This window comes from Scyliorhinus canicula, chromosome 4 (genome assembly GCF_902713615.1).
Source record: "Scyliorhinus canicula chromosome 4, sScyCan1.1, whole genome shotgun sequence".
Classification (NCBI taxonomy): domain Eukaryota; kingdom Metazoa; phylum Chordata; class Chondrichthyes; order Carcharhiniformes; family Scyliorhinidae; genus Scyliorhinus; species Scyliorhinus canicula.
In genome coordinates this window covers 71091623-71116655 of record NC_052149.1, presented here as the reverse complement: position 1 = coordinate 71116655, position 25033 = coordinate 71091623, and the positions used below count along the sequence as shown (strand labels likewise).

Here is a 25033-nt window from a genome sequence, read left to right as displayed (position 1 = left end):
TCATTTGTCAATGCACTTCATTTTATCCCCAATAACCTGCTTTCTTAAATCCATACCAGCCACCTTAATTAGAAGAATATTTTATAGGCCTCTAGAATCTTACCCATTAGGCTGACTGGTCCGCGATTACCTCTTTCTCCCTTTTTGAACAAAGGTTACATTGGCATCCCTCTAGTCCTCTGGCACAATGTTATGTAAAGATGTTTGCAAGATTGTTGGGTGCTTTTACAATTTCCTTCTGCCTTCCTTCGGACTTCTAAGATGCATGGGTCTGACCTGGTGCATTTTTATTCAATGTTTTAACGCTCTTTTTTCCATAGCTAATGTAGTTGGCCTACATTTCCACTATTACACCCTTTAATGCAGTATACATTTATGATCTTAACCATTCCTTTACTGTTTCAAATTTAATCAGCCCTGCTCTACTACTTTACTTACAGGTGCTTTTAAAATCTTTGTACTATCTCCCTTTGCATTACCCGCCAGTCTTTCTTCAAGTCTCCTCTTGGCCATTCTAATCACTCCTTGTGCTTCATCTCTCTTCAATATGCTCAAATCTCTGTTGCATTAGCCCTAGATTTGTTAAAAGTATCATTTTAATTTTATTACTGAAAAAGAAATCACAGATTTCACAGCGCCACTTCCTGCATTACTTTATTGACCAATTTTCCAATACAATTGATCAGTGTTTATTTTTTTTGATCAAATTGAAATTTGGCTTGCTTAGAGTTAAGTGCCTTTATCATTTGGCTATTCTATTTATATTTCATCCAAGAGTTCTATGGTCATCATTTCTTAGCATATCCTTCCAGGCTATTCACTTCACGTTTCTTGCATGACGGAAACCAATCCCCCTCTTTGCCATTTACATCTACTGGTCTGTTAAATTATTCAAATCGGCCATTAATATGGCCTTAATTTTCCTGTATTTTCACGTTTTCCAGCATATCTTAGTTGCTTTCCTTTACCCTGAAGTTAAATACATCTTGTGTAACAGCTCTCTTACCAAAAGACAGATTCAGCTTTTGCACCTTTCCTTGGATCGTCCTTATTTCCAGTGCTGTGTGTAGTGAATAACATTCCCACCCAAGTTCCCGTGCCTCTGCAGGCATTCAGTGCAAACCTGTTTAACATATCTTCCCCCATCATGTTTTGTTGTTCTCTCATCTTTCCCAGTTTTGCGTGGGGTGGGGAGCGTAAGCCAGCAAAATGCTCATGATTACCCATTTTTAGTTAACTAATCTCAATAATTTGCAGTAAAATAAATTCACTTTAGAAAGTTTTCTGCCCTCGAGCTCTGAAATAGTTTGTGTGGTCATGTCTGATTTACAAGACAATGAAGTTGAATTATAGAACCATTGCAATACATGCGAAAAGTTGAAGCTTAATTTTCAGTTCTACATATCATATACTGAACCTTCCAGGTGAAAATTTTTTGTATGATTAAATTTCCACCAGTTTTCTACTTATTCCTGGGATTATTGTAATAGATTTTGGCAGGAGGTTTCGTTAGATTAAGATTTCTAAATCATATCAATTCTAAAACTCACTTGTTCTCAGAGTCGACTACTTGTTGCTCATCTCCTTCAGGTGCCTCTTCGGTAACAGCTGACTGATCAAGTTCACTATGATAGGAGAGAAAAAAAATTAGTTCATAAAGACAGCATTCAGAGACAAAAAGAAAATTACATTTAAAACTGAACAAAAACAAGCAGCGTGTCCTTGTACTAACCCAAGTTCATCCTTCACTGTTCCCCAGTTGTGTGATCCACTGCCACCCCGTTTGTCCTCTGGTTTCAGGCCACTGGAAGAGAAACTATTCTCTCTATATATCTGCTGTATATGCATAACCACTCAATTAAAAACTCATTAGCATTTCTACAAGTATAGGCACCCTGCAATATTAGCACACTTTCTATTAATTCACAGCAATGAAAGTATTGAATTAACTTAAACTAACATTCTATCTCCAGCAGACAACCTTGTTATTGAAAACTGAGTATGCGTACTTAAATAAAAGCTACATACGCAAACTCATTTTATCTTTATTTGAATTGCCAAGTTACTGTCAAGAGATTTTATATTCGTCAATAACCATTTTGTTTGCCGTCAGGATTATAATTAATTTTCAGATTAGCATTTCTGGTGCACAAAGCAAACAAGTGCAAGGATTTTTTTTTATCACAATAGTTCATCGTTATATCAACTTACGATCGGTCGCTTCCACTATGCCTGTCAAATTCACGTTTTCCACGGGAGTCAAAACCATCACTTCTTCCTATACCACGACCACGGCCGCGTCCCCTTCCACGTCCGCGCAGCGGTCTTTCACGATCAAGTGGCCTACTATGGTAGATAGAACAATGAATTAGACAGAATACAGAAATTTACCATTCAGTGCTACATATAATATACATATAATAATTGTCACCAAAGTTGGGTACATCACAGCAATGGAGCCAAAAAACAAAATGAAGCAGCTGAACAAATTAAACAAATAAATTTCTAGATTAAAAGGGTGTAAAGTAATTTCCAGAACATAATGCTAGAATTGGACTAAACTCTCATCTCCCATGATGTGGTTCTTAGGTAGGTCTGGGGCTGCATTTTTAAAAACAAAATTTTGGTGCGATAATTTTTTATATTTTGGAGCATGATCTTAATCAGCGGATCCGGTCTTGTAGGAAAAGTCTAATTTCATGATTTACATGTCGTAGGAAAATAGCTTACCGTCTTGGGGCAGATTAAATTTGTAAATGCAAGGTCATTGAGATTTTGGAATTCAGGTGTTGCTAGAGTAACCATATTATTTACTCAAAGGTTCTTCTATGTGTACCTACAAGGTCAGAGGCAGAAGTGAGGTGGCCATAAAATGGCTGGTGGGCCTGTTTAGCCAGGAAACTGAAGACAACAATTTGGAGAATTGCCCCATCTTCAAAAAGAGATGTTAATTACTCAAGTAATTCCACAGATCAAAGCAAGGTTGGACATGAACTGGACAATAGGTTAAGTTCATGAAGTAGCCATGTACAGGGTTGGCATGGTAAAGATAATTATTCCATCTTCATCTGGAACATCCCGGGGCGCCACATTGCCATGGGCATAGGTTTCTGGGGAGGCACTCTGTTCAGGAATACGGAGGAGAATCACAAGTGAATTCCTAGAGCTGGGAGTCCCCTTGGTTTGGTTTGTGGCTCCCTTGGTTTGGTCCTAAGTGTAACAACCCTCAAAATCCTGAAAATGAGAGAGAAATAACAGAATGGGAAGTGATCCATTAAGATTTATAGGTTTAAAGAATGACGGTTTGCAATATAGCATTCAATTGATTTACTTGTTTAATTCCCGTAACTTTTGTTTAAAACCCAAAAATCCTTGAGGCCCAATTCTCAATTGATAACTCAGAGTTTGTAATGTTAATGGTCTCCCTTGAGATCATAGCACTGACATCACTTAGAAAGTAACCTATTATTATTAGTTTCTTTGAAGGGGTGGCACGGTTGCACAGTGCTTAACAACGCCAGGGACCCAGGTTCGATTCCCAGCTCGAGTCACTGTCTGTGCGGACTCTGTACGGTCACCCAGTGTCTGCCTGGATTTCCTCCGGATGCGTCGGGTTCCTCCCACAAGTCCCAAAAGACACGCTGTTAGGTGAATTGAACATTCTGAATTCTCCCTCAGTGTACCTGAACAGGCACCGGAGTGTGGCGACTAGGAGGAGATTAATTGCAGTGTTAATATAAGCCTACTTGTGACACTAATAACGATTATTTTTAAAATTCAGTCACTTGGCTCAGTTATGAAAAAAATGTACATCAAGTGATTGGTATATACACTAAGAATGACAAATAGGCCACAACAGTCCATTTGAAAATGCATTGTAAACTCCTATGTTCCTCTGAGAACGGGAAGTTGGTGGAGGCAGGTTCAATAAAGCTGCCTCCACCACGTAAGCGTCAATACTTAGTACCTTTTACATCTACAGATGGTACTATGATAAAAGTTTCCAAAATATCAGTACAATTGGTGCAAAAAAAATTCCTTTTTACTGGTGGTTGCATGACACTATACACTGACCACCAAGTGCGTTTTAACAATTTAATAGACTAAAATGCAGATTAAGAATATTAGTTATTTTATTACTTTTGACCCAATGATTTTGTTAACACTGCCTGGCTTACTCCCTCGCTTGGATAAATAGTCTGCCTGAAAATTGCCTCCCCAGATTTCCTTGCTGGCTTTGTTCAAACTCTGGCACATAAGGTAGCTCCTCCCAAAGTCCTTATGGTTTGATCCTTTTAGCCCAGAACCGAGGGAAACTGGTTGAAAGCAGTGAAAGTGTTGGAAAGAAGGGTACAAGTGGTGGCCCTTCAGCAGAGACGGAGAAGGCGCGAAGCTCGTCGGGAGCAAAGATGGTGGAGGCAACCGGGTCAGGTGGGGTCGCGCCTATCACAGTAGAAACTCTAATGGAGTTAACGGCACTAGAGTTGTAGACACAATTCAGCAAGCACTTTTAGAGGTAAGGGAGGGAGATCCTCAAAAAGTTTGTTGAGGATGTGCTAGGCCCAATAAGAGAGAGTGGCAAGGATTGTGCAGCCAGTGAAGGAGCATGGAAAGCCGTGAGTTAATCTAGGGGTACTATCTTTGCGTATGGCTGGTTCCAGCTTTAGGTACTTGGGCTCCAAATAGGTCGGAATTGGGCCCTCTCCGTAAACTGAACTATACGAGCTTGGTAGGTAGGGGCAAGACAGATCTGTGGGTGGGTTCAGGAAATAAAAGACGAACATTTTGCCAATTTTTATTGTTTTTGTTCCAGTGTCTAATGTCTTTCTCCCCAAATCCTTTTTGGAGGAAGTTAAAAAGCTGTTTACGACCATTTTACGGGTGGACAAAACCGCAAGCATTTATAGGGCAGTCCTTCAAAGAGATAGAGAGTAAGAGGGCTTGCCGTTGCCGAACCAGATATTTTACTACTGGGCAGCTAATGCGGGGTAAGTGCTGGGTTGGTGCAGTGATTCGGGAGCACGTTGATGCAGTTGGAATCAAAAGTGTGTAGATGGTCTGATTGGAGGGCATTAGCGACTGCCTCACTGCGATTCTCACCGGCAAAGTATTCAGCAAATCCAGTGGTTGCCTCCAGCACAAAGATTAGGGGCCTCACGGTAGCATGGTGGTTAGCATCAATGCTTCACAGCTCCAGGGTCCCAGGTTCGATTCCCGGCTGGGTCACTGTCTGTGTGGAGTCTGCACGTCCTCCCAGTGTGCGCGTGGGTTTCCTCCGGGTGCTCCGGTTTCCTCCCACAGTCCAAAGATGTGCGGGTTAGGTGGATTGGCCATGCTAAATTGCCCGTAGTGTAAGGTTAATGGGGGGATTGTTGGGTTACAGGTATACGGGTTACGTGGGTTTAAGTAGGGTGATCATTGCTCGGCACAACATTGAGGGCCGAAGGGCCTGTTCTGTGCTGTACTGTTCTATATGGAGACAAATCTGACAGCATTTCAAATTGGGGTCAGTGTCGAAGCTGGCTCCCATTTGTGTGAACCATCTGTTCAAGCCTGCGAGACTGGATGCCATTTTGGGGGAGGGTGGGAGGGGAAGGGGCTGGATAGAGTGGGTGATTTGTTCCTGGAGGGGGCAGTTTGCCAGTCTGGGGGAACTGTCGGAAAGGTTTGGGCTCCCACATCTGGTCTTCAATTAGATATTCACACAATTTTGCGAAACAGATTTTCCTGACATTCTCCACGACGCCACCAACCTCTCTAATGGAGAGGGCTCTTTCACTTGCAGTGTCGGAAGAAAGGAGCATTCTGTATTTATGGACGCATTTCTTTGGTGGCAATTTCTGGGATCTCAAGCTTGCCACAGTTATAGACAGGGGCGAGGGCAGATACTCTTGTCTTTGCTTCCTTTGATAGCCCATAGGCAAAAATTTTACACTTCGAAAAATAATCAAGTACCCAATGAGAGGGTCGGCTGAAAGATTCTACCTCAGGTGGCAGCGATTAATTTCCTTTTTCAGAGTTAGTCACCATCAGATGTGGAGGGTGGGGGATATATTGTATGGATCTGGTTGAATATTTTACGTTTGTAAAATTTGAATAAAAATATATCTTTTAAAAATTATGGTCGGATTATGTGGGAGGATTTCATATCAATGGGGGGGGGGGTTTAAGGTCAGGTGGAGGAGGGGAGCAGTTAAGGCCCATATTACATGATGAGGTGTGGATTGAGGTCCTGCAGAGGGTAAACTCCATATCCTTGTGCACGCGGTTTTGTTTAATTCAACTCAAAGTAGTTTATTGGGCACACCCAAGTCCAGAATGAGTCGCCTTTTTGCCCAGTGCCTCAGTATGGCTGGGAGATCTGCTGGTATTCCTACGCCTTGAGAAAGTCAAGTGCCCTGTGAGAGAAGTAATTGAGGAGTTTGACTGAAAAAAGCAGCTGTTCATTGTTTGCTTTAAGTAGTTGGTCATCCTTCGTTGTTTGGGGGGGGGGGGGGGGGGGGGGGCGACAGTGTTTTAGGCTTTATGTTCGTACCGGTGTTTCATTCTGTTTTGGTATTTTTGTATTATATAAAGTGAAAAATATGAATAGAATTTATTTTTCTTTTCCTAACGGGAGGTTTGCATGCAATAGATTAAGAGTACAGCATATATAAGCATATGCCTATGAAGATAATCATTCTAACATTTAAAGAGGAATTTAAAAAATCATCAAGAAAATTATGGGTTCAGAGAAATGGAACTAAAGAATAAGTACCTGTGTTGTACAATCAACCTCCGTCTATGCTTAAATTTCTTTGGTTCTGACCAGAATTAATCATCTGATACTATAGCATTAACAAAATCTCAATGCCAGAGTTGTCTCAATGATAAATGCAGCACACAAGTATTTGTTTCTTCAGTGATTGAAATAGGGAACCCGTTACTACCCAGATGGATTTCTGTGAAGTATCTCCTGAAATACTAAAAATACTATACGGTAGTGTTAACTGCTTTTGAAATGCTTAATCATTTTTAGGAGTTGTTTTTTTTCAATTAATTGAAAACCAAGTGACAGCAGAGTATGTAGCAACAAGACTTCAGCTGAAGCATTGAACCAGCTGTATAATATGCCATTTCCTTGACAGCATCCTGCAATGACGAAGTACATTAACACGTGCATAGTGGCGGGCATAAAATGCACAGAACCTCATAAGTTGGCACTGGAGCCATGGCTATTAATTTTCACTGGCAAATATAACAGTAAATCCTGAATTGCAACCATAATATAAAGAAATAGTTGATTAAGCATATTAGCATAAAAGCAACTCGTTACCATGTTTTAAATAAAACTGTTAACGCAATATATTGTTTGTTTCATCTTTATGGTGATCACAGGATTGCTATGGCGTAGGAGGCTGCTATTTGGCCATCGTGTCTGCACGGCTCTCCCAAATGAGTATCATGACGGTGTAATTCCTGCACCCCTACACATTTTGAATAAAAGTATCTAATGCCGTCTTGAATGCCCTTATTGAACCTGCCTCCACTACACTTCCAGGCAAAGCATTGCAGACCCAAACCACTGGGTGAAAATGTTTCCTCTCATCAGATTTGCTTCTTTTGCAAATCACTTTAAATCTGTATCTGCTCGTTCTTGATCCTTTTATGAGTGGGAACAGTTTTGTCCCATCTACTCAGTCCAGCTCCCTAGAGATTTTGAACACCTCCACCAAATCGCCTCATACCCTTCTTCTCAAAAGGAGAACTGTCCCAATCTATCCTCATTACTAAAGTTTCACATCCCTGCAACAGTTCTTGTAAACCTCTTCTGCGCTCTCTCCAATGTGTTCACTTTCCTAGTGAACACCCAGTTCAACTCCAAGTTGAAGCCCAACTAGTGTCTTGTACAAGTTCAGCATAACCTCCTTGCTTTTGTACTCTATGCTTTATTAACTGCTCTCCACCAGTCCTACCACCTTCCATGCACATATATACCTAGGTCCTTCTGCTCCTGCACCCCTTTAAAGAATTTTACCCCTTATTTTATATTGCCTTTCATGTTCTTCCGAACAATGCATCACCCTACACTTCTCCACAATTAACTTTGTCTGCCACTCATCTGCCCACTCCGCCAACTTGTCTATGTCCTTTTGTTCTGCACCGTCCTCTTCAAAGTTTAAAATACTTCCCAGTTTCACACCATCCGCACATTTTGAAATCGTCCCCTGCACACCAAGATCGAAGGGGGCCTTGTGCCATAATGGGCAATGTCCCTGTCTGAGCCAGAAGCTCTCGAGTTTGAGTGCCACCCCAGAACTTGACAGCCAGGGATGGTGCATTCATAGCGCAGCCAAACAGGTGGAGTGTGAACCTGCGAGTCCTCCCAACACGTCAATGAATGGCAGCAAGAGTGGGAGACACACCTGGTCAGCCATATTTGATGCAGAGCTGTCAGCATCTGGCGACACACCTGTTCCATGAATAACTAGCTATGCAAACAGACAAAGGGCTGCCTTAGTGCACCACTAAAAAAAAACTACTAAAAAGGGTGTTGTAAGACTTCTTACTGTGCTCACCCCAGTCCAACGCGGGCATCTCCACATTATGACCAAAAAACACAGGCTGCGGCTGGATTTAATATTTTTTAAAAATGTTTTCCAAGATGGCGCCAGAGCGCGGTGACTCTCTGCGAGCTCTCCCCTACAGATCCTCTTCCTACATCTTTTATAACCATTATTTATAGTATGTTCTATAATTATTATCGTATATTCTAACTTCTTATTCTTATAGAATATATACATATATTCTATGTATTCATGTATGGAGCGAAACAATACTTTTCACTGTACCTCTGTACATGTGACAATAAATTTGAATGGCACCTGATCCAGCACCATTAACATCCATTCCCTCCAACTTTAAAGCACGTTCCTAACCTGCAACATCTACCACTTAGGGGGACATGAGCAGCAGATGCATAGGAACACCACCACATGCAAGCTGCCCTTCAACCAATATCCTGACTTGGAACTACATTTCCATTCCGTTTACTGTCACAGGGTCAAAGTCCTGGACTTTCCTTCCTAACAACACTGTGGACGTACCTACACCATATGGACTGCAGTGGTTCAATGTGATGGCACAACCACCACCTTCTCAAGGGCAATTAGGGACGAGTAGTAAATGGCCTAGCCAGCTTACATCCTGTGAATGAACACTTTCAGGAATGAGAATTTACAGTGGAGGTCATTCGTCCCATCGGGTCTACACTAGCCCCTGAAAGAGCACCCTACGCAAGCCCACACCTCCATGCTATCCCCGTAACCCAGGAACTTTCCGAGACAACTCCTTCAACCAGCCTCAATGCAAGGAATTTGTAGGATTGACTGCTACTGTCGCATCCTGATCAGTGTAGGCAAGTCCATCAAACTTTGTTACGGTCGTGATTTCTTCTAACTGGTTTGACTGCTAGGTCCCTTTTACGGCCTTAAAGAGTCAACGAGTGCGAGATTGGTTCCACAATTAGACCAGATTTGTATTGGTTGCAGGTTCATTTCCCTTGACCATTACTGACCCAGTCAATAAAGCGGGCAGCATCGTAGCACAGTGGTTAGCACTGTTGCTTCATAGTGCCAGGGACCCGGGTTCAATTCACAGCTTGGGTCACTGTCTGTGCGGAATTTGCATGCTGTCCCCCTATATGCATGGGTTTCCTCCAGATGCTCCGGTTTCCTCCCACAAGCCCCGAGGTGAATTTGACATTTTGAATTCTCCTTCAGCGCACCCGAACAAGCGCCGGAGTGTGGCAACTATGTGATTTTCAGTCGTTGCAGTAGCCTACTTGACACTAAAAGAGTATTATAATCTGAACCTGTGGTTAGGTTTTCTGGTCAGAGCACAGAATCCAAAGTGGATTCACCAAATCTGCTGAATTCAGTTTCGCAACTTGCCATCTGAATGCATGCTCAAGTTGCTAGTCTAAACCAGTAGGCGATCCTGTCCCAAGTTAAGGGAATGTTAACTATTCTCTTTCAGAAGCAGTGAACCACTATGCACAAGTTTCCTTTCACTCAGACCAGGACTAAACACTGGAATTAGTAGAAGTGCGTAGAATAACTTATTTAAAAAAACAAAGAAACCCGAGAGAAACATACTGGGATGACACGTGCAACAGTTAATGACTACTAATAAATACAAAAAGCATACAGCATACAAAGGACCAACAGTCACAATCCAAAGTGGATACTTTTTAATATGCCGACCGCTGATGATTATTGCAGCAACTGTGGCATTTCATCAGCCACAACCTTCATCGTTGTGCCTAGGTGGTTTCAAAGGACAAAGCACCATCACCTCCATGTCACAATCCATTTCACCCAGGGCACATATCAACCAGACCTTCATAGTCAGAATTATCCTGAATCTCCTTGCTCAACACAACTCACTACCAATGTTCCTAAACTGAGCAAGTCCCTGAAAGTTACTATGAAGGTTGCGCACAAAACATCTTTTGAAATTATGCACAATTTATAAATTATGCACAATTTATAAGTCATGCACTTAAATTGCTCACCTGCTCCATAAAAGAAATAGGGAAGGTTTATCAGAACTACAGTTCAGTTCAAGTCCCACAACCAGCACATGGAAAATAACAATTGGTGAGAAATATGGCCGTGCCAGTATTCCCGATATCGTTTTAAAAAACCAATCACATTACTTTCAGAAAACTGTACTTCATAAGATGGTGGTGCTACACTACATGGTGGAGGATGCCCTGTGTGAGGACAATAACTCATCTCCCAGAATTATGCAAACTACCTTCTGGACTTTAATTCAGTACTCAGCCAGACCATTGTAAATACCAGCCCAGAAATTCCACTGAACATCCAATCACACCATTTAATTTATCACTGGCTTCATAACGAGATTTTTGAAACCCACTCCTACTTGCATTGTAATATAGTTCAAACTCCTTGCTAAAGCAAATAACCTACAGTACTGACTATCAATATTTAAAGTGCTTAGGTGGTTTCAAATTTAACCCAATGCACTTATCAGCAACCAAATGTTCCGAAATAGATATCCTGATTCACAATATTTACATAGTAATGTCCACATGATCAGACCTAATTTTATACTTCAGGTTACTGTTAAAAGAGCAGTCCACTCGCTGATTGCAGCTGAAGCCAAGTAAACAAAGTAACTTGCTGCTATAAAAGGTACAATCCCACTAAAGGTCAAAAGCGTTGAAATTTAGTCCAGATTGAATTCTCAAACAAAGCTCATAATAGCATTCTGAAAGCTTAATTCCTGCCTCAGGTACTAATGACGAGTTTTCACTTGTTCTCAATTGTCAACCAATCAGCACTCTCTTCTCATGCAGTATAAACGGTTCCCTTTATTGTTGGTTATCTTGCGCAGCTGCCATGATGAATGCAAAACAAAAAGTTTTGATAACATGTCACTTTTCTCAGCAACATTATCTACTTCTAAAATTAAAAAGTCACAAGTCATTCAGCGAAAGATTGAAGTCGGCCAAGCCCACCATCCATAGAGTTGCTTGCTTTTTCAGAAAGAATAGCGTTCAGCTCAGTTACTCCATTACTTGCCTGATTTCTGAACCATTTAAAAAGAATTTTTTTTTTTTTTTTTTTTTTTTAAAAAAGAGTACCAATTCATTTTTTTCAAATTTAGGGGCAATTTTGCGTGGCCAATCCACCTACACCAGGGGTGGGCAAACTACGGCCCGCGGGCCGCATGCGGCCCGCCAAAGGTATTTCTGCGGCCCTCCAAGTCATTTAAAAAAAAAAAAATTTTCTTTAAAAAAATTTTTTTTTTTTTTTTTTTTGAAAATTTTTTTTAAGGTTAATGGGGGGGCTGTTGAGTTACTTACTAGTATAGGATGGATACATTGACTTGAGTAGGATGATCATTGCTCGGCACAACGTCGAGGGCCGAAGGGCCTGTTCTGTGCTGTACTGTTCTATGTTCTATATGAGGCGCCCAGAATCATAACCGGGTGAAGTAATTATTTTACTTAATATACTATGCGGCCCTTTGTGAATTGTGAATTTCTGAATGTGGCCCTTGCACGGAAAAGTTTGCCCACCCCTGACCTACACTGTACATCTTTGGGTTGTGGGGGCAAAATCCATGCAAACACGGGGAGAATGTGCAAACTCCACATGGACAGGCCCAGAGCCGGGATCGAACCTGGGACCTCAGCGCCATGAGGCAGCAATGCTAACTACTGCGCCACCGTGCTGACCCGTCTGATTCTAAACCATGAATGAACAATGTATGAACCCTTGCACCATGCTATAAATTCAACTTACATGGAGACTCTTGTGATTAAAGACTAAATGACAATGACTTAATGCAGTTCTCAGATTGTGTCTGGCCTCAAGTTGGACATTCAGCAAGAACCTCTTTATGAATTAAGAACAGATTCTCTCATCTCTTCCTCCCCCGAACCTTGAGCAATACTTGCAATATCACTTCTTGAGCCATGCAAAGCCATTACCTCATTGCTACATCCATACACATGAATTACTGCATTCAGAAGGCTCGTACACCAATTCTCTGCGGAGAATATAAGGATCGTGATATAGGAAAGGGGTAGACTGCATTTTAGGTACAAGGTAATTCACTTAATTTCATTAAATAATTAAATGAAAATTGCTTATTGTCACAAGCTTCAAATGAAGTTACTGTGAAAAGCCCCTTTATTAACTCACTTAATTTCATTAAATAACTGGTCTGCATTGAGAGCTATTGAGTGAGTTTTAAATTTCTATCTGGTGTAATTTCTTTAATTTAGTGAATAACTAAAAATTCCGAAAGGTTAAGTTTGATTCTAATTTCAAAACAGTGGTATACAAGCTCTCTGAAAGCTGCTGCAGATTGTTAATTAGGCAGCTAGCTAGCTTAAACTGGTTTTTAGAAGCTTGCATCAGCGAGCACAAAAACAGGCCTTCCAGAGCTTTGTAACCAGTGCCCTGCTTTGGATGCACAAGATTGTAAAGTGGGAGTTTGGAAATGGGGGTGTTTTTTTCTTTGTTACATACCTTTTAATGGTTGGCTCCTATTTTGTTACAGGGGAAGTACGGGGAAGCAGTTGATTGGTGACTAACTGCCAAGTTATTCTATTCACTCCAATTGCAATTACAGTCAACGTTCCTGAATTTGCAGGAACAGAACCCCTGCGAACAGTGGTAGTTGACTATAAATAGTTTTTAAAGTTACGACAGATCTGCTCGGATGAATGCAATACACGCGAGAAGTCATGGATGAATCCATGCGCTCTAGGTGAACAAATCCACGTGTCCTCAGTAAACACATCAACAGAAGTATCACCAGCTGAGCTCGAGCCCCGGATTTTGGAACAAACAGCAGAGCAGAGACACGGTGTGCATCTGCGAGGCAGGAGTCTTTCTTGCTTGCTAATCGGGTATCCATTTTCGATGCTGGTGAGGGTAATTATTCCCGGATTGTTCAGCGAGATCAAAGTTCATGGCAGCATGAGAGGTTCAGCTTCACGGGAAAAGAAGAGAGTGAGAGCAATAATGATAGGAGATTCCATAACCAGGTATCAGACTGGCATTTGTGGTAGTAAACTGGGCTCCAGGAATGTCTGTTGCCTCCCAGTGTCAGAGTCAAGAATGTCACGGAACGCAGAGGTTGTGGTTCATATTGGTACCAATGACATAGTAGGAAGAGGGAGGAGGTTTAGAAAGCAGATTTTAGGAACTAATTGAAGAAATTGAAAAGCAGGATCCCAAGAACAGTGATCTCTTGATTCTGCCCATGTTTAGAATCATAGAATCTACGGCATGGAGACAGGCCCTTCGGCCCAAACTGATCCATGCCAATCAAAAAGCCCATCCAAGCAAACCCCATTTGCCTGCATTTGGCCCATATCCCTCTAAACCTTTAGTGAGAATAGGATTAGGAGGTTTGAACATGTGGCTGGAGAGTTCATGTATGAGGGAGGGCATTAGATTTCTGAGGCATTGGAACTGGTTCTGAGGGCAGGTGGGATCTGTACAGGCTGGATTAGGTTACACCTTAACAGGACCAGGGCTAATATCCTCAAAGGGAGATTTGCTAGTACTGTTGGGTACGGTTTAAACTAGCTTGGCCAGCGTTGGGAACCAGAGTAGCTCAAAGTGAAAGGAAGCAAAGCTGTAACAGGATGTAGAAAAGTAGCAAGCAAAATTAGAGGGGAGGACCCGGGTTCGAATCCCGGCCCTGGGTCACTGTCCATGTGGAGTTTCCACATTCTCCCCGTGTCTTCGTGGGTTTCACCCCCACAACCCAGGAGGTGCTGGTTAGGTGGATTAGCCATACTAAGTTGCCCCTTAATTGGAAAAAAAATAATTGGGTAGTCCTAAATTTTTTTATTTTTTTTTTAAAGATGGTTTTCGAAAACAGTTTTTGAAGAACTGACTAGAGAACATTTTTTTAGATCTATTATATGACAAAAAGACTAATGAATCATCCTGCGTATAAAGATTTTGATCAAAAAGTGAGGGAGTTCAATATGAAGCAAATGAAAGTATAACGGTTTTTATGGTATCACCAGGGGGTGCCGCTGAAGGGTGGTACTTCCATAATACTCTCCAGTTTCTTGACAGAGATTTCCCCCTACCAAGATGGTCGCAGGACGTCAACCCGGAAGTCACACAGCAAACTGATGGAAACCCCCCCAACCCACCCGATCAGGAATCAGTGCAACAAGGATCAGTTGTGTAGCTCTGCTAGACTATACAAGCATTGCACGGGGTCCTGTTGGCAGAAGCCAACTTGGTGAACGTAAGGAAGATGTTTTGGGGAGTGACGTATTTGCTGTGTGCATTTAGTGTGTTTGTTGCTGACGTCAGACTCAAACCCCAATTTGGATTGCACTTTTGCCTATATTTAAACCTGTACTATTAATGGGACTACCGTTGTTATGTACTGTGTCAAGTTTTCCATGGGAAATGGATTAGCCTACCAGGTTTAAAAAGGAATATATTGTGTGCGCGGCTTGACTCAAAGAAGAGCACGGTGTTTATTTCCTTTTTTTCTGTTTTGCTGAGTGAACTCTACCCTGCCTATCATGATTCCTAATCCATTTTGACACCACAGTATGCGGGACAAATTGCCATACAGCAAACGTACCGATGGTTCATCGAACTTGTTCCAGGGATGGTACACTGAATAATGAAGAGATGATCTCATTGAAAGCTACAAAATACTTCAATGGCGTAGATAAGAGTAGATGCAGGCAAGATGTTTACCCTGGTTGAGGAATCAGGGGACACAATTTCAAAATAAGAGACTGGGATGAGGGGGGACTTTTTTTTATTCAGAGGGTTGTGAATCTTTGGCATTCTCTACTCCAAAGGGCCGTGGAAGCCCACCATCAAGAATGTTTAAAGTAGAGATTGACAGATTTCGAAATACCAATGACATGTCAACGGGGTATGCAGATAGTGTGAGGAATGGCACTGAAATGGACGATCAACCAGTGCAGGCTTGACAGGGCTGTATGTGTTCCCATGATCAGAAATTCAAATCTTAAAAATTGTCAACCTTGGACCTAAAGCAGGCATCACTGAACTCAATATTCAATATTTCTAAAGTCCTACATTTAATATTGTCATACCTGGAACTGGCTGAACATAGTCAAGTACAAGCAATCCAAATACCAGATGCACCACCTCCCTACATTCCATGTCAAGCAAAACAACCCAAAATCCCGGTGGTTCAATTTATTTCAATTCAACTTGTGATCCCACCACTGAGCAAGACACAGCAGACAGCCAGTGACTCGATACAGACTGGATAAGTACATGACCAGATCAAGACCAGGGGTGTACACTTTTTAAAAAACAAATTTAGAGTACCCAATTCTTTTTTTATTCCAATTAAGGGGCAATTTAGCATGGCCAATTCACCTACCATGAACATCTTTTTGGGTTAGCGGAGGTGAGACCCAAGCAGACATGGGGAGAACGTGCAAACCACACATGGGCAGTGGCCCAGGGCCGGGACCTCAGCACCGTGAGGCAGCAGTGTTAACCACTGCGCCACCGTACTGCCCTAGGTTACTCTTTCAGAAGATTGTTGTGTAAAACACCTGTACCTTTAACCCTCAAACACAAATATTTAGTTTTAAACAATAATATTTACAGTGCATTCCAGCAAAGCTACTGAAATTAGTTCTCCTGCAATGACCTGTAAGCATTAAAGTACAGAATGAGGGCATTTAGTACAACAGGCATATACCAAATGTTTATTCTCCACAAGAGCCTCCATCCACCTTTATACATCTCACCCTTTCAATATATGCTTCTATTCCTTCCTCCCTCATGTATTTAACTAGCCTTTCGAAACTCCGACGTTAAAAATGAAACTAAAACATTAGCAAATCGAACATCTGGATTTTTAAAAAAAACTGTGCTTCCAGTATTCCACTTGTAATAAAGTATTTTTCCCTGAACAAGCAACCACTCAAACAGAATACATTAAAGTACCCTTACTCAGGGGCGGCACGGTGGTAAGCTCTGCTGCCTCACGGCGCCACGGATTCGGGTTCGATCCCGGCCCGAGATCAATGTCCCTGTGGAGTTTGCACATTCTCCATGTCTGTTTAGGTCTCACCCCACAACCCAAAGATGTACAGGGTAGATGGACTGGCCACGCTAAATTGCAAGAAAGAATTGGGTACTCTAAATTGTTTTTTTAAATAAACTATTCTTACTCTCTCTGCTCTGTACAGCCATTCCATAATTCACTTTCCTCACGCTGATGTACTGTACCTGCAAAGAATCACATCTGAATGTCTATCAAATACAAGTGAGCAGTGGTTCAAAATTTTACCATGTTTGGCTGCCTGCCACCACCATCCCATGTGCAATCAGATTACATCCTTCATTAAGCTCATCAGAGGAATGACAAATCTACGGGATGCTGAAAAATGAGGAGGCCGTTAACATGCACTATTCAAGATGTCCTAATTAAACCGCAAGTTCATCCACTGAGAACTTTACTACAACTGATTAACCCAAAGTGACATAAACTTCAAGCTCAGGTACACCTTGGCCAATTTGACTTGGACAACCTTCTGAAATGAAATGAAATGAAAATCGCTTATTGTCACGAGTAGGCTTCAATGAAGTTACTGTGAAAAGCCCCTAGTCGCCACATTCCGGCGCCTGTCCGGGGAGGCTGGTACGGGAATCAAACCATGCTGCTGGCCTGCTTGGTCTGCTTTAAAAGCCAGCGATTTAGCCGAGTGAGCTAAACCAGCCCCTGGGCAGTTCACAAATTGAGATGGACAGAGTCCTTCCAGGAGATCTACAAAATAATCTATCTGCTTACTGACTCATTCACAGACCCAAAGTGCCTGAGTAACAGTGGTAACCAGAATAATTACAAGCTGAAACGTGCTGTGGGGACGTCCCGGGAGCTGGATCAGAGCACGCTCGACTGCCTCGAATGGTGTGGATCAGCATCATAATATGAGAATGGGAAGGAGCCAGTGATTAGAGATGGGCAAATGCAGTTAGCAGCATTATTACATAGGCTATATGGCACAGAAGCAGGCCATTCGGCCCAACCAGTCCATATTGATATTTATGCTCCACAGGCCTCTTCCACATCTAAATCTAATATAACCAAATATTCCTTTCTCGCATACATTTGTCCAATTTTCCGATAAACGTATTGATATTATTCACCCTGTAAACATTGATATTATTCACCTCAACCATTATGTTGTAACAAGTTCAATAATGTGCACACTTTGGGTAAAGCAGTTCCTTCAGCGTTCCATATAGGACTTCTTGGTGACTATCTTATACTGATGTCCTGTAGCTATGCTCTTCCCCATTGCTGCAAACTCTTTTTTTCAGTGTTAACTCTTAGCAAAACGTTAAAAATTTTGAAGGCCTCCATTAGATCATTCTGCAACCAATTTCTCCCCGAGAGAAGAAATCCAGCTCATCAATCCTTTCTGATATACAAATCCATGTATTTCTGGTACCATACCATCCTTTGTAAGTCCCCCATTGCACCCTCTATACCTTTTTAATAATTTGGCAGCCAGAATTGCATGCAGTACTCAAAAGTGTGGTTTAACGACAGTTTGCCACAGACTGAGCAAAACCTCCCTCCTTCTAAATGTCCGTAAAATTTAAGACAAGTATTTGGTTTGCTTTTTAAAAAAAATTTCCAAGCATGTCCAATCCACCTACCCTGCACATCTTATTGGGTCGTTGGGTAGACCCAAGCAGACACAGGGAGAATGTGCAAATACCACAGGGGAAGGGACCCGGGGCCAGTATCAAACCCGGGTCCGTAGCGTCATGATGCCACAGTGCTAACCACTGCTTAACCACTTCAGTGCCGAGCTGCTTTCTTTTTTTTTTTAATGGACTTGCTAACCTGTGGCGCAACCTTTAGTATATTTGTACTTGGAGATCTCTTTCTTAGACTTGCACCGTCCAAAATAATGTAATTTCCGTAAACCTCTTCGCAAAATGTACTACCTCCAATTGCCAATTATTTGTCCATTCTGCAGGTTTTTTCCTGTTATTTTGCTGCAGTGCTCCTCAGCATCGACTATTCCTTCCAATTTGGTGTCATCCGCAAATTTAAAAATTGTATTTTTAGTCCAAAAGTTAATGTAAATTGTGAACAGTAATGGTCCCAACATTGAACACCACTTCTCACCTTCTGCTACTCTGAATTATTCCATTATGCTCTCACTGTCTACTTATTGTCTTGAAGCTAGGTAGCACTCCATTTTGCCGTATCCCTAACTGCATTAATTACCTGTCATCTATTGCTACTACACGAAGGCTTTTTAAAAACCCAGATAAATTACACCTACTGTTACCTGTTTGTCAAGCAAGATTTGTTATTGTGAAATCCATGCTGATATTTTCAGTTTTTAGATGTTCTTCTATTCTCTTTAGTAGGGATTCCATTAGTTTTCCTACCACCAAGCTCACTGGTCTATACTACCTTGGACATGTTCTGCCCCCTTCTGGAAGTGCATTAGTCTTTTAACACTACATGTGTTTAATAATCCACTAGAAAAATGAGTGGTAATGCCTCTGCTAGAAATCTAGTTTTAATATATAATGAGTTTATAAGGAAGAAATGCTTCAAAATCAAAACGGCTTTTTAAAGTGATTTAGGCTCAAAATGGCTTCACTAAGGTCACACATTTCAAACAGACAGGCAGTGAAAACTGCTGAATAGCATGAGAATGATCAGGTTAAAACTCCAGACACACACACATTCGTTACTATATGCATCTGGGCAAAGTTCCTAGTTCAGTCGTCATGAGAACTGATCAAGTGTGATGGGAATGGTGGGAATAAGATGATGCAGTCGCCCCATACTAAAAATGTGATGAACAGCCATTTCTATCGAATAAAATGAACTATTTAATAACCCAATCACAGACAGAAAGGGGACAGAACAGTAGCAATAGCAAATACCTTAAAATAAGTGCCGATTATGAGCAAATTATTCCAGAATCATCTTTACTTCCCGTCTTTAACTATTTCCTGCGTTTTGCTCTGAAGATGCCATTTTGTTTATTTTCAACTTCTCTGTATCGTGTATTTTAACTTGAAGTATCATCAAGTACAACAGGCATATACCAAATGTTTATTCTTGAATCATCAAGAACTGTGATTTGTATTGAATTTGACTCAGTCATCTGTATTTGCTTGGACAAATCGAACTTTTTAAAACTGCATTTGCAAGCAAACTGACTTGATGAGACATCTGCAAACTTCCTGAATAAAGCTTGAATTTACTTCACGCATGAAGCTCAGTTTTAAAGTTCTGTCGAGTGATATATAGTACGGTGACACTCAAGATATATTGACCAAAGTACAGATCTATCACTCTCCCCTAGATTCTTTTAAAGTATAAGCCACCCCGACCAGGGACCTTATCCTCAGAGTTTGATTCATTTATTCAACATATCCCTTTCTTATTTTAAATCCACAAAGCTCACTCTGCATAGCATTCAATGCCATGTCTACCATGCTACTTCTCGCCAAGGCTTGTTAGAGCATCTGATACAGCAGTGTCATTTCATTTGGCAATTAAAGGTTTCAAATATCGTTCCACAAAACATTTCAGAAATCCTAACTGATTTGGAAGTTGGTGAAATTGTTCATTGATCACTTACTGAAATTTAAGTTTCAGGAACAAACATTTCCAGTTTTGGTTGCCTGTTGCTGCAAAGTAATCAGAATTGGTAAAAGAAAAAATGGAACTGTTGCTAGCTTTTCCAACAATATATTTGTGAAATATAACTTTCTGCTATGCCAGCAGAGAAGAAAAAGTCCTGTCTGAAAGTATAGAATGATTTGAGTGCCTATGTCACAGTCCGAAAGCATAGAATGATTTGAGTGCCTATGTCAAATATATGATAAACAGGCTCTGCAGGTGGCACTGCTGCCTCACATCGAGGACCCAGTTTCGATACCGGCCCCAGGTCACTGCCCCTGTAGTGTTTGCACATTCTCCCCATGTTTGCGTGGGTCTCACCACCACAACCCAAAGATGTGCAGGATTGGTCAGGCTAAATTGCCCCTTAATTGGGAAAAGATGATTGAATACTCTAAATGTAAAAAAATAAAATAAACAGGCTCTGTAGTAAGAGGTCTGTTTCATTAACACTTACATATTATGATTAGAAACTATTAGTTAGAAGAGAGTCTGGGATCACTAAACCATTTAAATAGGGGTCCTTAAATCATAAATATTTGTGTATCATTGCTATGCATTCTCTTACATTAGGCTGTTTAAACTCCTATGCTTCTCAACTGTCCAAACACCATTGGTTTGGAAGTCCAAATGATCCAACATTGTTACAGTTTACAATGAACACGTGTCTCCAACAGCTTTAGGGGAGTAAATGTTACAAAAAACAAATAGCACAGCAACGAACTAGTCTCATCAATTAGATAAGATTTGGCAACCGTTTAATTGTTTTGAACACAAGTTGAAAATCTGAACAATTTTTACTCAGTTGGGCAAAGAATCTAACACTCGTGTACACTGGAGTATATAAATAAGTGAGCCTTGACCATCCAAGACATGCTGTCCAGTTAAGTTGGTTTGACAATACTCTATAGAAGACTTAACCTGCTGGAGTAATAATTTTGCTCTGCAAATAACAGTGGACTGTCTTATGGACATTTTGCACATACTTTTCAGTGGAGAATTCACCCCCGTCAGCTTTTTCTTCAACAGGTCTATCAAAGCGTCGCTCACGAGGTGGTGGTCTTCTTTCTGGCCTCCTCTCACCAGGTTTCCCTTCACCTTGAGACTGCTGCTGCTCAGGCTTTCTGCCAACCCTTCTGACACCTACAATGCAAGTTTGCAAATGCAAAGAGAGTGTGTTATAACCATAGCCAAGTGATTTACATGATTTAGTGTCAAGACAGATATAATTTCCAAGTAGACAATCTCAGATTTCAGAACAGAAGCAACCACCTCTGTAACACCCTCTGACAATTTTAAATTAGAGGCCTGCATTTTCCAGCTCTTCAAAATCAGTAATTTTCCTTTTCTTCAGTTGTCTACTAGGAATTGTAATACAGCAAAAAAAATACTGAAGTAGGAATGAACTTGCCTTTATATTGAGCCTTTCACGAAAGACCTTCAGGATTGCCTTTTAAGGTGTGGCAACTGTTGCACAGGCAAGCAGGACAGCACGTAAAATGTGCTCACAGCATGGTTCAACAATTAGCAAAAGTTAAACAATCAGAGTAATCTGGTTTGGCACAGTTGGTTACGGCAATATCCTGCTTTCCTGGTTACACAGTTTAAATAGATAACACCAAAAACATTGCTCAGTAACACCCTGTGCTTTGGTTCTTCCATAGGACTTGAACCAACAATTGGCTGACTAGGGAGGAATGCTGCCACAAACACAGCACAAATAAAGTCTGCCAAGAGTTAGGCATACACTGTCCAGATTTAAAACTAAATTCATATCTATTGTCAATTAATATTTAGGTCAACTTCAATTCTAACCCATACAGGATAAACATTCAAGGGATTCAAATGTAACCACTTTACCTTGCACAAAAACAGAATTTTACTTTAAGCGAACATGTGCTTCCCAAATGGTAAAACCTACGTAAAAGCTAAATTATAAATTTTGCATAACATTGGATGCGAACGTACGAAGTAGGCCATTCAGCCTCTCAATCTGCTCCGCTATTTGACAAGATCATGGCAGATCTGTTTGTGTTTCAGGTTCTATATTCCTGTCTTCCCCAATAACCTTGATTCTCTTAATAATTTTTGTTATTGTCACAAGCAGGCTTAAAACTGCAATTAAGTTAGTGAAAATCTCCTAGTCGCCAAACTCCAGCGAGTACACTGGGGAAGAATTCAGAATGCCCAAATTAAGAATTTTATCTATCTCTGCCTTAAAAATATTTAATGACACTGCCTTTTGTGGCAGAGTTACAAAGTCGCAAAACCTTCAAAAAAAAAATCTCATATCTGTCCTAAAAGTGTGACCCTAGTTCTGGACTCGCCCACAAGAGGAAATGTCCTTTCTGCAACCTCCTTCTCAAGACCATTTCAGGTATCAATCTAGTAAACCTCTGAACTGCCTCCAGCATTTTTATATCCCGAGATTAAAACGGCACACAATATTCAACATACTTTCCTACACATTATCTCATCTACAAATTTAGCTAACTCTCTTTCATCTGCAAATTTAGGTAACATGTCTTCATTCCCCTTATCCAAGTCATTGATATGAATTGTAGAAAGTGGAAGCCTCAGCACATGCCCCTGCCGGACGCCACTCATCACACCCGGCAAATTAGAAAAAGTCCCATTTATGCATACTGTTTTCTGCAAGCCTATTTTCTATCCATTTTTATATATTACCACCTACGCCATGAGCTTTTATTTTCCACAATAACCACTAATGACATTCAAATGGTTTGTGTCACAAGAGTGTCCACCTGAAGCAATTTTAAAAAAATATTTATTACCCTCCTTTTTCACATTTTCTCCCAAATTTGCACCCACCAACAATAACGAATCCCCATATCAATAACAACGATCCCATCCTCCCACCAAACCCAAAACATTAGTCCGCATGTTAACATAAACAAATGACAAAAAGGAATCAAGAATCACCCATAGTCACCATTAACACACACAGTCCCCCTCCCCCAACTAATGTTCAATGTTATCCAGTTCTGGAAAGTGCATAATGAATAATGCCCATGAATTGTAGAACCCCTCCATCCTTTCCCTCAGTTCAAACTTAACCTTCTCAAGCGTCAAGAATTCCAACAGGTCCCCCTGCCACGCCAGGGCACAAGGTGGAGAGGTCGATTTCCACCCCAATAGGATCCGTCTTCGGGCGAAAAAACAAGGCGAATGCAACAACATCTGCCCCCGCAACAGTTTCCAATCCCGGCTGGTCCAACCCCCCGAATATGGCCTCCAGAGGGCCCGGGTCCAGTTTCTTGTGCACCACTTTAGAGATTACCCTAAAAACCTCCTTCCAGCAATCCTCTAGCTTCGGACAGGACCAAAACATATGAACGTGATTTGCAGCCCCCCACAACATTCACACACACCGTCTACCCCTTTAAAGAATCAGCTCATCCTCGCCCTTGAGGTGTGCTCTATATAGCACCTTCAGCCGTATCAACCTCAACCTCGCACACGACGTGGAGGCATTCACTCTGCGGAGCACCTCACACCAGAACCCCTCCTCCATACCCTCTCCCAACTCTCTCTCCCACTTTGCTTTGATCCCTTCCAGTGGCGCCTTCTCCTCTTCCAAAATAGATCCGTAAACCGCCAACACTATCCCCTTCTCCAGTCCCTGTGTCATCAGTATCTTCTCCAGCAATGTGGAGGCCAGTTCCACCGGGAAGCTCTGTATCTCCTTTCTAGCAAAATGTCGAACATGCATATATCTAAACATTTCTCCCTACTCCAGCCCATAGTTCGCTTCCAGCTCCTTCAAATCGACCCCCAAGAAACAAATCTTTTCTTGTCTTAATCTCCTTCTCCTCCCATTTCCATCCCACTTCCCTGGCTCAAATCTGTGGTTCCCCCGAATCGGCATTTCCCTTGACCCTGCCCCCAACCCAAAGTTTGGCAAACTGCCTCCAAATTCTCAATGAAGATATTATTACCGGACTCCCAGAGTATTTCCCCAGGACTGTGTTAGCACCTTCAATCCCGAGCACAAAGTCTCCTCCATTCTGAATGAACCTCTCTGACCCAGTAATAATACATCAGGTTCGGAAGACCCAGACCCCCTGCCTGATTTCCCCTCTGTAGCAACACCTCTCTAACTCTGGCCACCTCCCCATCCATTATGAACGAGGTAATCATTCCTTCAACCTCTGAAAAATGCCGTTGGCAGTCAGCAGGCATTGGAAAATAAACAGAAATCGCGGAAACACGTTCATTTTAACCGCCTGTACCCGACCTGCCAGAGACAGAGGGAGACCATCTGGCCAGATCAGCTTTCACTCCCCACCAAACTAAAAATGTTGTACCTGAGGCACCCCTCCCACCACCACCCCACCGGGTTAATTTAAAGTAGTTAAACTATCAATAATATTGAAATAAGGTTTCCCCAATTTATCCAATATTGTCAATTGATGGCAATAACTACACTATAACTCTATTGCCTAATAGGGGTACACCCAACCAATGATTAGACTTTTCTCTGGACTCAAGCTAAGAACATTGGTGCAGTGAAAGGTCTAATCCACTGTGTGTCACTGTTTGATGATGAGAATCAACAAACTCAATTGGCCATGTGCAGGTGTAATCTGCCACTTCCAAAGTCAATGGCAAAGTTGCAGCATAAAATAAAGCCAAAGCACCAAAGTATGAGCATTTTCAGCTGCAGTTCCAACATATCAGAAACTGGTTCCCAAATATAAAATGCTTAATTTTTGTAAAGCCGAAATTCAAGAGCATGAGGCTTTCAGGAAAACTTTGTATTAATAAGTTAGACTACCTCACATTTTGA

At 41.5% G+C, this 25033-nt stretch overlaps 1 protein-coding gene across 3 annotated transcripts in view; it reads right to left on the bottom strand.

Annotated features, from left to right (window-relative positions):
* Positions 1 to 25033, bottom strand: part of LOC119964661 (plasminogen activator inhibitor 1 RNA-binding protein-like) — a 52557-nt gene that overhangs the window by 23984 nt on the left and 3540 nt on the right. For 2 of the 3 annotated variants that reach the window (XM_038794428.1, XM_038794427.1), the window contains exons 2-5: positions 21210 to 21366; positions 2212 to 2346; positions 1733 to 1816; positions 1551 to 1625 (exon numbers count right to left, since the gene is read on the bottom strand). In XM_038794428.1, coding sequence (XP_038650356.1) covers positions 1551 to 1625; positions 1733 to 1816; positions 2212 to 2346; positions 21210 to 21366 — 451 coding nt within the window. The remainder of the gene's footprint in view (positions 1 to 1550; positions 1626 to 1732; positions 1817 to 2211; positions 2347 to 21209; positions 21367 to 25033) is intronic. The other variant, XM_038794429.1, reaches the window with a different exon arrangement.